A 13,660-nucleotide genomic window follows, 5' to 3' on the forward strand; every position below is an offset into this window, starting at 1 on the left:
TGTCCCCGTATACGGATAGCTATATCCCGAATGACAATAATCACTGTGTGAACGTTCGGTCACTCCTTTTGTCCCATTTCGACAAGCACAATTTGACAGTGTAAACGGCTACAATGGTTTCCAGCAGACCAGTGAAAAGAAACACCTAGATATTCTACAGAAATGTTCTAGGGACATACCTGCAAGCCAGTTCCGGATCATTTGTCATTTGAGATTTGTCTCGGATCTTGGAGCATTCTGCAAGTATTTCTGAGCAAACATCTAATTTCAAATTTGTCTCTGAAAATAAAAAACCCGATGTGCCCTATATATATAATGATAAGACCATAATTTTTGGGACAATATGGTTTTAAAAAACAAACGAGATATCACAAGTCAAGCAGATAGTGCTGTGTACCTATGTCAACTAGTGATTCATAGATCTGATAACTTTTTAAACCCTCTTCTTCGAGATATCTCATCTATGTTTTAAAGTACATGTAAGAAAAAAGACCCCAAAAATCATCACAAAAACATTGCTTCATGCCAAGAGTTTCAAGAAAAACTGGTAACCAATGTTTGGAATAAGACCATAATCCGACACGAAGCGAACTTCACCCATTTCAGAGTTATCTCCCTTAAAAGACTTCAACAAAACTGAGAACAAGAGTATTGATAGATACTTTGTGTCGGATATAGCAGCTTTAGTAAGGTCAGGCGTTTTCATTTTAACGACGGTATAAGAGGCTGAAAGCAGACACTTAGGGCGAATTTCAAAAATCACTGGCCTTGGCATCAGAACTTTTCTTACCTTGAGGAGGATTCGAATCCACGTGTAGTCTAATACCTACAATTGTCTTGCAATAGTTGTGTTTGTTTGATAAATGAGCGTTTATGGTATGGAAAGGTTTTCGGGACAGTCGAAACTTACTGAACTGAATACAACTAATAATTCGAACCATTGGTAGACATACGATAATTATACGTATAATGTTAATATAATTTGTCCTGTTAGCTGAAAATTATTCTGTTTCTTTTGTTTCTTTAACACCTTTTAGCTGCTTCGGCTGCGCTAGAAATACGGATATGGTGTGGTATAGTGTTTAAGATCGATGATACCATGCATTGTTCCCAAATTGACGTATGGATGCCATGATATATAGTAGCGCATGTTGTTTTGTTTGAAATTCGGATGGATAATCTTACCTACATTACAGTTGTGTGGAGGACCATTGTAATAATCTGTGTTTAACTGAAGATTTCTCTTGACTTCAGCTGTAGCTAGTAAATCACATCGTTCTACTATATCCGTAATACATTTTACATTGGTATCAAAGGCACTGAAATATAAGCAAACCACTTTACCATATATCATTAATAGGCATGCCAAGAACTAAGAGCAAAATTTCATCGAAGCTGTGATTGGTAAAAAAAAGAACTGAAAAATAATTGTTGATGATAATAAACCATGTACTAACGCTTCGAACCACAAAACAAAACCAATTGCCGGTACATTGGTGGCAGCTAATGAACTTTTCACATGAGGAAGTATAGCCTATCATGATAGATTACCTGCATATTAATGTAGAATCTCCGTTAGCTTTAAACTCAGAAGTTTGAAATTCGTTATAGCATGGCAATATTGCTTTATTACATTCAGTGGTGTTGAGTTCTGTTTACGAAAAAAAAAAGAATGAAAAGATAACAATGTATCAACTGCGACAACAAATAAAATATGTATTGAATGGGAAATTCGTCTTCCATGTTCTTTATACACTTAAGTCGGATACCCCTATCTGGAATAAGAATACGATTTATGTTATTAAATATTTGCTACTTCACACCTTGCAGTTCAAGAGATAAACCGTAGTATGAAACTCTATTCTACTTCTAACTAGTAAGGCGAACGCTTACTTCTGTTAGGATCTAATGTAGTCGTTGGAAAAGTTGTGGTCGGTATGCATTGGTACGGATCATTTTCTATGGTGTCATTTTCTATCTGGTCGATTTTATTCCGAAGCTCCGTAAACTGACTGGCATCACAAATATCTGCTATACTGGATAGACAAACTTTGTGAATTGGCAGGAATCTGGAATGAAGTAGATGCAATGAATAGAAGTAATATAGGTAAAACGAGGAACATGAGTGGGTTTAAATTTACATAAAAACGACAAATGCAACTATACAGTTTTGGGCCATTCTAAACTGCAGGTGTTTACATTAAAGCTGTTAATCATAGAGTGGAATAAGAGATGACATAAACATAACAACTCAAACAAAATATATTACTTACCCACAAGGTTCTACCATCCTGGCTCCAAGAGTATTATTACAATCATCAAACACTTTCTGACAACCATTGTCTGAAAATAAAAGATTTGTCGCAGATTTGAATTTGTATTCAATAATGTAAATCCAATCAGTCTCCAGCATTGAGAGTTTTCTGGATCATTCTCCATAAGGAGAGATGTCAAAGCACTGGCACCGTAAGACGGTTTCATCAAGATATCTCTTACCCGAACCACAGAAAAAAGGAACTCCAGTAAAGCGTTCAGATGACGTTTCAGCATTGTTACTATAGAACTGTCCGATTTGTGGAGTACAGGAATCGATCATGGTGGTTCTACATACATTGAACTCTTCTGCTAATCTACAATTAAACAGAGTAATTTAAGACGAAATCATCTCCATGCCTAATCAAGAGCACCTAGGAGCTTCTCATCGAATTTATTAATGAAGAATATGCAACAAACTAAGCCTGTTTAGTATAAGTCAACCTCTGGAAATGTTTAACAAAATAATGTGAGCTCCGGTTTATACATTTTTATGTGTCATCACCATTTCTCCACGTAGTGTATTCTATTTAATGACTGCAGCTAAGTCTGGTCAGAATAAAAGCTATTAGCAAGCAAAAACTTACCTGCAAACTTCTTGTGATTTAGTAACAGTTCTTCCAATATCTTTCAGAATATAATTACAGACTCTGTATGCCGAATCACACTCTGTCAAATTGTTAGCGATTCCTGAAAATGGCAATTGCCGAATCAAAAATCAAATGTGTTATCAACATTGAACATGACTATTCAAAATCATGTCAACTGTCGACCATGTATTGTTATCCATGATATTTGATATGAATGGAAAAAAGGAAAAGAAAAACAAAGACAAAAATGATGCTAAAAAAGGACATCATCATAAACAGAACGCACACATAAAATCAGAATTTGAATAAGCAATACGGTTGATCGCATAGTTTCGGAAGAAATCTTGTGCTGCAGGTTTTAAACTAGATAACAACACTTATGACACTTACGTTCTTGACAGAAATAGTTCCTCTGTATAAAATAAAGATCAGCTTGTTGTATATTCTGATTGATTGAATCCACAAAACTCACATCACAATCTGTGGTATTTTCTCTCATACAATTCTTATAAACTTCGTTAATTCTGGAAAATATTAAGGTTATGTTAATGGCTAAAACATAGCTTGTTAAATAAAGGTTTTTTTTAACCATGAGATGGAAACCTGAAGACAAACTTATCTTTTTAACCAAAGAAACATATTATCTCTTGTGTAAATCAACTATTAGTTGATTGAAATGAGATGACTGTTATTCGTTTTCTAATTGGTTACAGTTCACAAACACCTATGAAGGTGTAGAAGATATTGATTGGAACTTGCAAAAATGCAAAACATTAAAGGAAATTTATATCACATTTATATAGCATACAAGACAGAGACGCCATTGTGCTTATCTAATGTCGGATACCTGACTAAACCTATTGTACCTGCATCCTTCGTTGACATCAATATTCGTTTTAGCTTCAATGAGTTTCTTATCACAATTAGCTAAAGCTGTGGTGCAGCTGTCCATTTGAAAGGCTGGATTGTCAGAGTTCTCGAGACTACAATTATTAGGGGGACCTTGATAACCCTCGATTATACCAGACATACTGTTAGCTACTGAAGCTGCCGATATAGGATCACAAGTTGATGTTTTGTTGGCGACACATGATAGAGCTCTATCAACAGCTCTGAAAAAAACCAAAAATATGTAAATACAAGCTTTATTACGATATCAGTTGTCATCGAATTTGCAGTGGGACTTATAATACTAGTAGAATCCACATAGCCTTTAAAAACATAACTCTACGAAAGGACTTGGGATTATGTTTTCCAACTCATTTTCAATGTAAGCTCTTCTTCATCAGCAGGTGGAAATACACGAGAAAGAATGTGATGATAGTAACTTACTGGCAGATAAGAGAAAGAGTTCCATTGGCTTGAACTTCATCTTGATTGAACTGGTTGATACAAAACATAGATTCTCTAGCACAGTACGCTAGTCCTGTTGGTCGTTCTAAAAACAAATAGACAAGCTTGACAAGGACGATCATTGAAATAATGCTTAAAGTTTAAAAAACAGCAAATTCGTACTGGGATTGTTGGTTTGTTGTCAGAAACATTGTAAACAACCAGACATTCATAAACAAACAAAACTGAAAGCTTTTTGCTTTTATGGTTGATTATTAAAAAGGATGGCTTGATTATATTTGTGGAAATAGTAGCGGCAGATCCCCCCTCACCCCTCCAGATGTGTTACTTACTGGTGGTAGTAGATGGCAGTGTGGTTGTAGGAGGAGGAGTCGTGGATGGAATACCTACAATGAAATGCAATTAACAGTGAATAGTTACGCGACAGTTCCACTTAGCATTTGTGATATCAAATAGGCAAAATTAATATGAATATCGTCTACTTATGAGTTTCTTTATGAAAATAAAATGAATTGGCCTATATCCCGAATTTTTCTGAAATAGAAACAGATAATGGAACTACTCACAATTATTAGGATCCTGTTCTATTGTATCATTTTCTATTTGGTTAATTTTAGTCGTCAGGTTAAACAACTGTTCAACATCACAAATATCATATATACTGGACAGACACGTTCTGTATATTGGTAGGAAACTGTAAACATAAAAATTGTGTTACAAATACGTCCAATATCAAGCAGAAACAGGCAAAAAAAGCCAGCAGGTGAACTGCATCCAAAGGTAATGTTGGTTACTTACCCACAACGTTGTGATGTCGTGGCTGCAGTCAAAGGAATATAAATAAAGAACAGATTCTTACTTACCCACAAGGTTCTACCATCCTGGCTCCTAGAGTATTATTACAATCATCAAATACTTTCTGACAACCATTATCTGAAAAAAAAACAAACACTTTTCGTTCGCTTACTTTCCCAATTAACCTCCATTTCGAAAACTAGCTGTACTGATGGACTTGTGTATCTGAAACACGTGTGGGCGACATGAGACAGGATTTAGTCAATTGTTTTAAGGTTGCTGCAAATATTTTGACCTAAACAACAAAGAAAAGGTGTTTTACTTACCTGATCCACAGAAGAAAGGAACACCAGTGAATCGTTCAGATGATGTTTCACCATTCTTGTTGTAAAATTTCCCAATTTGTGGAGTACAAGAGTCAGTCATGTTGGTTCTACAAAGATCAAATTTTTCTGCCAGTCTGAAAAACATATCAAAACGCCAATAAAAATCATTGATACAATATCTAAATTGTTAAACAAACAATATCAATAAACATACAAAATGAACCCAGTCATCAAATATTGTAAAGGGCGTATGTTAGAAGTGAAAATTGGAGACATATTGAAGAAGGACAACCTACTTGCAGACTTGTTGTGATTTGGTAACAGTTCTACCAATATCTTGTATAATAGAATTACAGTTTCTAAAAGAAGCATCACATTCAGTCAGGTTGTTGGCATTTCCTGAAAAAGTAATCAAACATAGATAAAACAAAAACAGGATTTAGCATAGAAAAGACAATTAACATGTGATGATGTTAAGGCTAGGTTTAAGGGTTTTTTTTATTTTGGCGTAACTTAGATTCTTCTGCTCTTCAGTGTAGACGATTGATGATTGATTTTGTCGGCCAAGAAAGTTTTACTCGGCAAGGCTGTTACAGAAGGAGTCAAAATACTTACGTTCCTGACAGAAATAGTTCCTCTGTATAAAATAAAGATCAGCTTGTTGTATATTCTGATTGATTGAATCCACAAAAGTCACATCACAATCTGTCGTATTTTCTCTCATACAATTTTTATAAACTTCGTTAATTCTGAAACAAAAACCCAAAGAGATTCTGAGAGTAACTCCATGATCACCTGTTTAAAGTAATATATTGATATTGTACGCAAGAAGACATTAGCCATAGGAAAGTATGGTTGGAACAGCCTTATAATGTGAACATTCCATGGTTAGTATCGTCCATACTCGATTATAATAATGATATATTATGTGCAAAATCGTTATGTTACACTTATATGGCAAATAAGTTTGTGCTGGGCTTGGGTTGGATACTTACAGCCCAGACAAAGTCCGAAGTTACGTGAAAAATCTTTATATCACATTTATATAACATACAAAACAGACGCCATTGTCCTTATCTAATGTCGGATACCTGACTAAACCTAATTTACCTGCATCCTTCGTTGACATCAATATTCGTTTTAGCCTCAGTAAGTTTCTTATCACAATCAGCCAAGGCTTTGGTGCAACCATCTAATTTAAAGGCTGGATTATTAGAATTCTCGAGACTACAATTATTCGGTGGACCTTGATAACCCTCGATTATACCAGACATACTGTTTGCTACCGTAGCGGCTGATATTGGATCACAAGTTGATGTTTTGTTGGCGACACACGATAATGCCTTGTCTACAGCTCTGAAAGGTAAATGAAGCAAATAAATAAGATTTGTTACAAGTTTTGAACTATATTTGTTGATGAGTTGACCGGAACAGTAATAAACCATGCTAAGTTCAAAACTATCGCCTTCTCTAACATCCATATTATACAATGGTGACGAACCAGGATGATACCGTTATAAGGTGCTTCGTAGTCTTAAATGAGAGATACCTACTGGCAGATGAGAGAAACAGTACCATTGGCTAGATATTCATCTTGATTAAACTGGTTGATACAAAACATAGATTCTCCAGCGCAGTACGCTAGTCCTGTTGGTTGTTCTGAAAGATTAAAAAGTACTAACTGATTAGAAACTGGTGGAGATCTTTCATAGTTGTAAAATTTTATTTATTCTCTGTGATCTCTAATGAACTGTATGCATTAATCGTTCCCTAGATAAAGATAGCATACAAGGAATGGCTAATTAAAATCAGTTCACACCGGTTATACTTGTTACGCTATGTACTTACCAGTAGTAGTGGTTACAGGAGGCGTGGTTGTGGGAATACCTGCAAAGGTTTGATATTACACAATTTTATCATCTAAATCAATCTTAATGAACAGACAACAACAAACAAGCAAAAAGAATTAAAATTTAATAAAAATTACTTCGCTTGTAACAAAACAATATACATTTACGTCTATGCTCTTGAATTTAGTGGAGACTCACAGTCATTAGAATCTTGTTCTATGGTATCATTTTCTATCTGGTTAATTCTAGTGGTCAGGTTAGAGAACTGTTCAACATCACAAATATCAGATATACTGGATAGACACGTTCTGTATATTGGTAGGAAACTGTAAACATAAACATTGTGTCCAATGGCAAAAACAGACAAAAAAGCTAGGTGGTGAACTGCATCCAATGGAATAAAGGAATAAATGTAGGTAAATTACCCACAGGTTCTACAAATCAAACAATAGCACAAATAAGTTGTGATGGTCAAATAAAGAACAGATTCTTACTTACCCACAAGGTTCTACCATCCTGGCTCCTAGAGTATTATTACAATCATCAAACACTTTCTGACAACCATTATCTGAAAACAAAGGAAACAGTTCAAGTCATTGTCTTCTTCACTCAGTAAGGTCGCTTATATTACTTGTACGTCGAAAGTTCAAAATTAAAATGTTAATCCTCCTTTCCCAAACTTTCCCTACTAATGAAGATTGTATATCTCAAACACTAGCAGGACGAAACGGGCTCTAGTCAATTATTATGAGGATATTACAAAGATTTTAACCTAAGATAATACTTACGATAAAGCATGGATCAGTTTTTGCAATCCAAAAGTCGGAAACCTGAAACAGTACCTATTTGACTTACCTGAGCCACAGAAGAATGGAACACCGGTGAATCGTTCAGATGATGTTTCAGCATTCTTGTTGTAAAATTTTCCGATTTGTGGAGTACAAGAGTCGGTCATGTTGGTTCTACATAAGTTAAATTCTTCTGCTAGCCTGAAAAACAAGAACAAGATATTCTAGTCATGATTGAAGGCAAGAGGCATCAATCATATTCACTAAGAATGTAATAAATCAGTATTGTTTGCAATTCAGAATATTCTTGTTGTGGTTCTGCTTCATCATATCCGCATTTTCGCATTAGTATATAGACCCAAGTTATTGGAATTCACCACTTAAGTCTTAACAACGAGAATGGTTCATATAAGAAACTTACTTGCAGACTTGTTGTGATTTGGTAACAGATCTACCAATATCTTGTATAATAGAATTACAGTTTCTAAAAGCAGCATCACACTCAGTCAGATTGTTGGCAATTCCTAAAAATATATCAAGAATGGTAAAAAATTCTGCCGCACCTGCATATGGAGTTGCTCACTCGCTCAACGTTTTGTTCCAATATTCGAAATTTCATAAAGTTTTTTCCTGATAATGGAGGTGACTGGACAAGGTGGTCCTTGCTAAATTCAAATGACGCAATCGGTTTACGTGTGAAGGTTGAGAATCGCAAGGAGCACATCTGATAAGGATATCATTCATGTGAAGCTTTATACAATCCAACTTACGTTCCTGACAGAAATAGTTCCTCTGTATAAAATAAAGATCAGCTTGTTGTATATTCTGATTGATTGAATCCACAAAACTCACATCACAATCTGTCGTATTTTCTCTCATACAATTTTTATAAACTTCGTTAATTCTGGAAAAGATTAAATATAACGCAACTTGGGGACCGATTTCTGATATGGCATTTGCTGTAACATATGTTGTAACTTTACGAGAACACTCTTGAATATTATATGAACACGGATCACACTTCTGGATGAAAAAAATCATTTAAAATTCACCGCCTTTTACAAAGCTACCATCTACGTATTGTTAAGAGGCGTGGTTGAAACGACGATGTTCCAGCGTTAGCTTCAACACATAGATGTTATTTACCTGCAACCCTCGTTTACATCAAAATTCGTTTTAGCATCAGTTAACTTTTCATCACAAGCAGCTAAAGCTTTGGTACAAACATCTAATTGAAAGGCTGGATTATCTGAATTCTCGAGACTACAATTATTAGGTGGACCTTGATAACCTTTGATTATACCAGACATACTGTTAGCTACTGAAGCAGCTGATATAGGATCACAAGTTGATGTTTTGTTGGCAACACATGATAGAGCTCTGTCTACAGCTCTGAAAGAAAGATTAATATGTCTTTACAGCTGAAATTCTTACTTCTGAAGGATCAAGATTCCAAATGTCTGGATCATTATCATACACGACAATAGATTCCCTGCTTATGTAGATACGGTCATATAAAACCTGTAACAAATCGATCGTAGAATCTCATGATGGTTGACTCATCTTCCTGATAGTAATGGGCTATCAGATTTTAGAAATGAAAAATTTTACACATGGAAGAATGTCATCGAAATCTTCAAATGTGCAAAACTTACAGGCATATAAGAGAAACAGTGCCATTGGCCCGATATTCATCTTGATTAAACTGGTTGATACAAAACGTAGATTCTCCAGCACAATACGCTAGTCCTGTTGGTCTTTCTGGAAAACAAACGGATCAAGTTTTGGTGAAATATCAGGTGTACCCTATTTCTAAAAGTCAGTAATTGAATTCAAATCCTTTGCATCCAAGGACGATTTCTGAAACCACAAAATGTCGCTCACTACTGTATCTAAACTGGCTAATATTGATATCAAATGAAAGTTGGCAGTATGGAGTATCATGGATAATACGGAAAATATCATTTCTAAGCGGTTTTGAATCTGGGGTTGTTGTTCTTGGAAATATGTACTTTTTCTAAATATTTTAATTTGCTATAGTTGAGAAAGACATGATTCACGAACTTGTTTATAAAAGACAAAATTTACCTGTTGTAATCGATGTTGAAGGAATTGCTGTTGTTGTTGGCATACCTGAAATACGAGTTTTAACCTGCACATTCTATGACTGTTATCTAAAGCTTCTGTCCATAAAAAAAACAAATACGAACCATCCGAACCGCAAAACGAAACCCGAAATCCAAAAACAATGTTATGACGAAACATTTGTAGCAGCTAATGAACTTTTCACGTGAGAAATTATTTCAATCATAAGTAAGTATTTCATAATGAAAAATGGTACCAGGTGTCCAGAAGGATTAGCATATATGTATTGTCTTCCTTTGGATTGATTCCTTTCGATAATACCTCTTACTTTCCCTAAGATATAATGTTTTGTCAAGTCAGCATTTCGACCCTATAGGTAGGTATTATCCTAACCGTTGAGTAGATTATAAGAAAATAGGAATACCTATACTATCTACGTTTGTGGATTGAAATGGTATCGGTATACACTTACAATTATTTGGATCTTCTTCGATTGTATCATTCTGTATCTGGTTAATTCTTGCGGTCAGGTTAGAGAACTGTCCAACATCACAGATATCAGATATACTGGACAAACACGATCTATAGATTGGTAGGAAACTGTAAAAAACAACCCAAATGCTGCAGAATGTTACCCGAATCTTCGTTTTTTTTTCTTTAAATTGTTTAATTACGCTATATATTGTGCTGGTTAAAGTATTACATTTTTGTATCATTTTATTATGTTTATTATGAATTTTGGAAATGTATTTAATCTATGTTATTTGCTTACAGGTAAATAAAGTTACAAGATAAAAAAAAGTTAATCTATTTGTGAATCCAACATTTCGAAGGAAAGCAAGAGAACTAACTAATTAACAAACCAAAGCAAATATGACGGAACCTCTACAAATACAATAATTACATACCCACAAGGTTCTAAGTTGCTGGAACTAAGAGTTTCATTACAGTCATCAAATAATTTCTCACAGCCGTTCTCTAATCCACAGAAGAATGGAACGCCAGTAAATCTTTCAGATGATGTTTTAGCATTTTTGTTGTAAAATTCCCCGAGTTTTGGAGTACAAGAGTCAGCCATGTTAGTTCTACACAAGTCGAATTGTTCTACCAACCTGGAAAAGCGGTGAATTAATACAGATTGCTCAGCATGTATGCGAGGCAGGATAAATTCAATATAAACAAAATATATTTCACAGAAACTGGAAAAGAAATAAAATGATACGTACTTGCAGACTTCTTGCGATTTGGTAACAGTTCTACCAATATCTTGTATAATAGAATTACAGTTTCTAAAAGCAGCATCACATTCAGTCAGGTTGTTGGCGATTCCTGAAATTGCACCAGTAACAAAATATATGTAAAATGTCTAAAATATACCCAAGTGTGAGTTTATCAGTGCCTTTATTCCAAATAAAGAATATAAAGTAAACTGTTAAGTGTATGTGATAATCAGATTGCAGAATTACTTGTACACGTACAGCATACATTTTCTTTCTGGCTGTTAGGGCTCACGGAGCGTTAAGGAAATTCAAGATAAATGAAACTTTAAGAAAGAATCCCACCATGACTTACGTTCCTGACAGAAATAGTTCCTCTGTATAAAATAAAGATCAGCTTGTTGTATATTCTGATTGATTGAATCCACAAAACTCACATCACAATCTGTCGTATTTTCTCTCATACAATTCTTATATTCTTCGTTCATTCTGGAAAAGACAAAAACCTCCGCAATCTGCTACTGCTACTGAGACTGCGAATGAATTCGAAGATGATAATGATGATTCTAGAGATGATATTCATTGCTGGGATTGCAACCAAAATTCAATGATACCTGATAGTACACATGCAAGTGTCTGTGATAGTAAATAATTTTATTATCTATGCTATCTGAAAATCTACAGTGATCAAGGTGTGTAAGCATCCTTTAAGTAGTATCACTCTATGCTGCAGAGGAGATATTTCAGAAAAATTCAGACTTGCATCATTTATGCTTACCTGCATCCTTCGTTGGCATCGAATTGTTCCTTTGCTTCAGTTAAGGTTTCATCACAACCAGCTAAAGCCTTAGTACAACCATCCAATTGAAAAGCTGGATTTTCAGAATTCTCGAGACTACAATTATTAGGCGGACCTTGATAACCTTCGATTATACCAGACATACTGTTAGCTACTGAAGCTGCTGATATAGGATCACAAGTTGATGTTTTGTTGGCGACACATGATAAGGCTCTGTCTACAGCTCTGCAAAATAGAAATTTCAGTATAAATTTGTTCAGCTTCCTGAAATCAAATGAGTACTATTGTAGAACTCTCAAGGGTATTAAAACTCTGAGTCTGACCTGTTTCATGTCAGACATTGATTGCATCATATGTGTATGCAAGAAGAGCTTTATAAAAATTAAAGTTGTTAAAGATATATGCAAGTTCTACCTGTACATTATTCCTTATTATAGTAACCAAATCAGTCGATTGTCACTGGGATGAGAAATTAAGGCCGAGCAATAGACACAGGCTTTTGATCTTAGAATGAGATACCTACTGGCAGATGAGAGCAACAGTTCTATTGGCTAGAAATTCATCTTGATTAAACTGGTTGATACAAAACATAGATTCTCCAGCACAGTACGCTAGTCCTGTTGGTCTTTCTGAAAGGCAAAATGAAGGCCTTTCAAATTGACGTCTGGACCAGAATGTGAATCAAAGAGTTTTACGAAATCAAGAAATGGGGAATATGCATTCTTTGAATTTTAAGTTGGTATGAAATTAATTGTATGTGTATGGTATTGGTATTCTAGGAAGTATCATTGCCGAAATATTACACCATGAACCAGTTTGTAAACACGAAGAAACTAAGTTGTTATTCAAGAAAAAAAAAGCTACAGTATTAATATGGTATGAAATTTTAGTAAGGGTATCACCTTATTATATCATTATATTTCATGACGAAATGCTTATATAAATTTACCTGTTGTAGTTGATGGTGTTGCTGTTGAGGGAATTGCTGTTGTAGTAGGTATGCCTAAAATACAATTTAAGTTACATTCTACATCTTCTGTTTGAGGCCTCCTGATCAAATGCCAGCATTCTTAAACATTAATCATTGGGATGATATCATATCTTAACACATTGTTTATTAAAATACTTTCGACCCAACATTAGTAAATAAAGATATCCGACCTCTCGCACCTCAGTTGTAATGAGGGGTTTACGAAATCTTTGTGTTAATTGCGAAAATGTGAAGTGATATTTAGCTTCTGTCTATTGAAATGGCATTGGTATACACTTACAATTATTAGGATTTTGTTCTATTGTATCATTTTCTATCTGGTTAATCCTAGTGGTCAGGTTAGAGAACTGTTCAACATCACAGATATCAGATATACTGGACAAACATGTTCTGTAGATTGGTAGTAAACTGTAAGTAGAAGGTAAATTTCACAGGATAACATCAGAGACCTAAAGTTCGGTTGTCTTCAGTAAATTGTTTTTAATTGATGTTCAACGACCAAACGCTGGTGTTTGATTTTATTCACAACAGAATTGACTTGTCACATCTTACG

The 13,660-nt window shown here is 34.8% G+C and overlaps 1 protein-coding gene across 1 annotated transcript in view; it reads right to left on the reverse strand.

Moving 5' to 3' along the window:
* Nucleotides 1-13,660, reverse strand: part of LOTGIDRAFT_153082 (hypothetical protein) — a gene marked incomplete at both ends in the record, with an annotated part of 31,924 nt that overhangs the window by 2,294 nt on the left and 15,970 nt on the right. Inside the window, 35 exons of the mRNA XM_009053562.1 lie at nucleotides 180-279; nucleotides 1,186-1,319; nucleotides 1,552-1,651; nucleotides 1,894-2,069; nucleotides 2,274-2,343; nucleotides 2,497-2,630; nucleotides 2,901-3,003; nucleotides 3,294-3,427; nucleotides 3,770-4,015; nucleotides 4,236-4,341; nucleotides 4,589-4,642; nucleotides 4,823-4,950; nucleotides 5,120-5,189; nucleotides 5,378-5,511; nucleotides 5,674-5,776; nucleotides 5,993-6,126; nucleotides 6,488-6,733; nucleotides 6,931-7,036; nucleotides 7,226-7,264; nucleotides 7,426-7,553; nucleotides 7,726-7,795; nucleotides 8,083-8,216; nucleotides 8,437-8,539; nucleotides 8,786-8,919; nucleotides 9,162-9,407; nucleotides 9,671-9,776; nucleotides 10,104-10,148; nucleotides 10,573-10,700; nucleotides 11,009-11,212; nucleotides 11,327-11,429; nucleotides 11,673-11,806; nucleotides 12,096-12,341; nucleotides 12,640-12,745; nucleotides 13,066-13,119; nucleotides 13,388-13,515. Coding sequence (XP_009051810.1) covers nucleotides 180-279; nucleotides 1,186-1,319; nucleotides 1,552-1,651; nucleotides 1,894-2,069; nucleotides 2,274-2,343; nucleotides 2,497-2,630; nucleotides 2,901-3,003; nucleotides 3,294-3,427; nucleotides 3,770-4,015; nucleotides 4,236-4,341; nucleotides 4,589-4,642; nucleotides 4,823-4,950; nucleotides 5,120-5,189; nucleotides 5,378-5,511; nucleotides 5,674-5,776; nucleotides 5,993-6,126; nucleotides 6,488-6,733; nucleotides 6,931-7,036; nucleotides 7,226-7,264; nucleotides 7,426-7,553; nucleotides 7,726-7,795; nucleotides 8,083-8,216; nucleotides 8,437-8,539; nucleotides 8,786-8,919; nucleotides 9,162-9,407; nucleotides 9,671-9,776; nucleotides 10,104-10,148; nucleotides 10,573-10,700; nucleotides 11,009-11,212; nucleotides 11,327-11,429; nucleotides 11,673-11,806; nucleotides 12,096-12,341; nucleotides 12,640-12,745; nucleotides 13,066-13,119; nucleotides 13,388-13,515 — 4,386 coding nt within the window. The remainder of the gene's footprint in view (nucleotides 1-179; nucleotides 280-1,185; nucleotides 1,320-1,551; nucleotides 1,652-1,893; nucleotides 2,070-2,273; nucleotides 2,344-2,496; nucleotides 2,631-2,900; nucleotides 3,004-3,293; nucleotides 3,428-3,769; nucleotides 4,016-4,235; nucleotides 4,342-4,588; nucleotides 4,643-4,822; nucleotides 4,951-5,119; nucleotides 5,190-5,377; nucleotides 5,512-5,673; nucleotides 5,777-5,992; nucleotides 6,127-6,487; nucleotides 6,734-6,930; nucleotides 7,037-7,225; nucleotides 7,265-7,425; nucleotides 7,554-7,725; nucleotides 7,796-8,082; nucleotides 8,217-8,436; nucleotides 8,540-8,785; nucleotides 8,920-9,161; nucleotides 9,408-9,670; nucleotides 9,777-10,103; nucleotides 10,149-10,572; nucleotides 10,701-11,008; nucleotides 11,213-11,326; nucleotides 11,430-11,672; nucleotides 11,807-12,095; nucleotides 12,342-12,639; nucleotides 12,746-13,065; nucleotides 13,120-13,387; nucleotides 13,516-13,660) is intronic.

Source organism: Lottia gigantea, assembly GCF_000327385.1.
Source record: "Lottia gigantea unplaced genomic scaffold LOTGIsca_2, whole genome shotgun sequence".
Taxonomy (NCBI): Eukaryota; Metazoa; Mollusca; class Gastropoda; family Lottiidae; genus Lottia; species Lottia gigantea.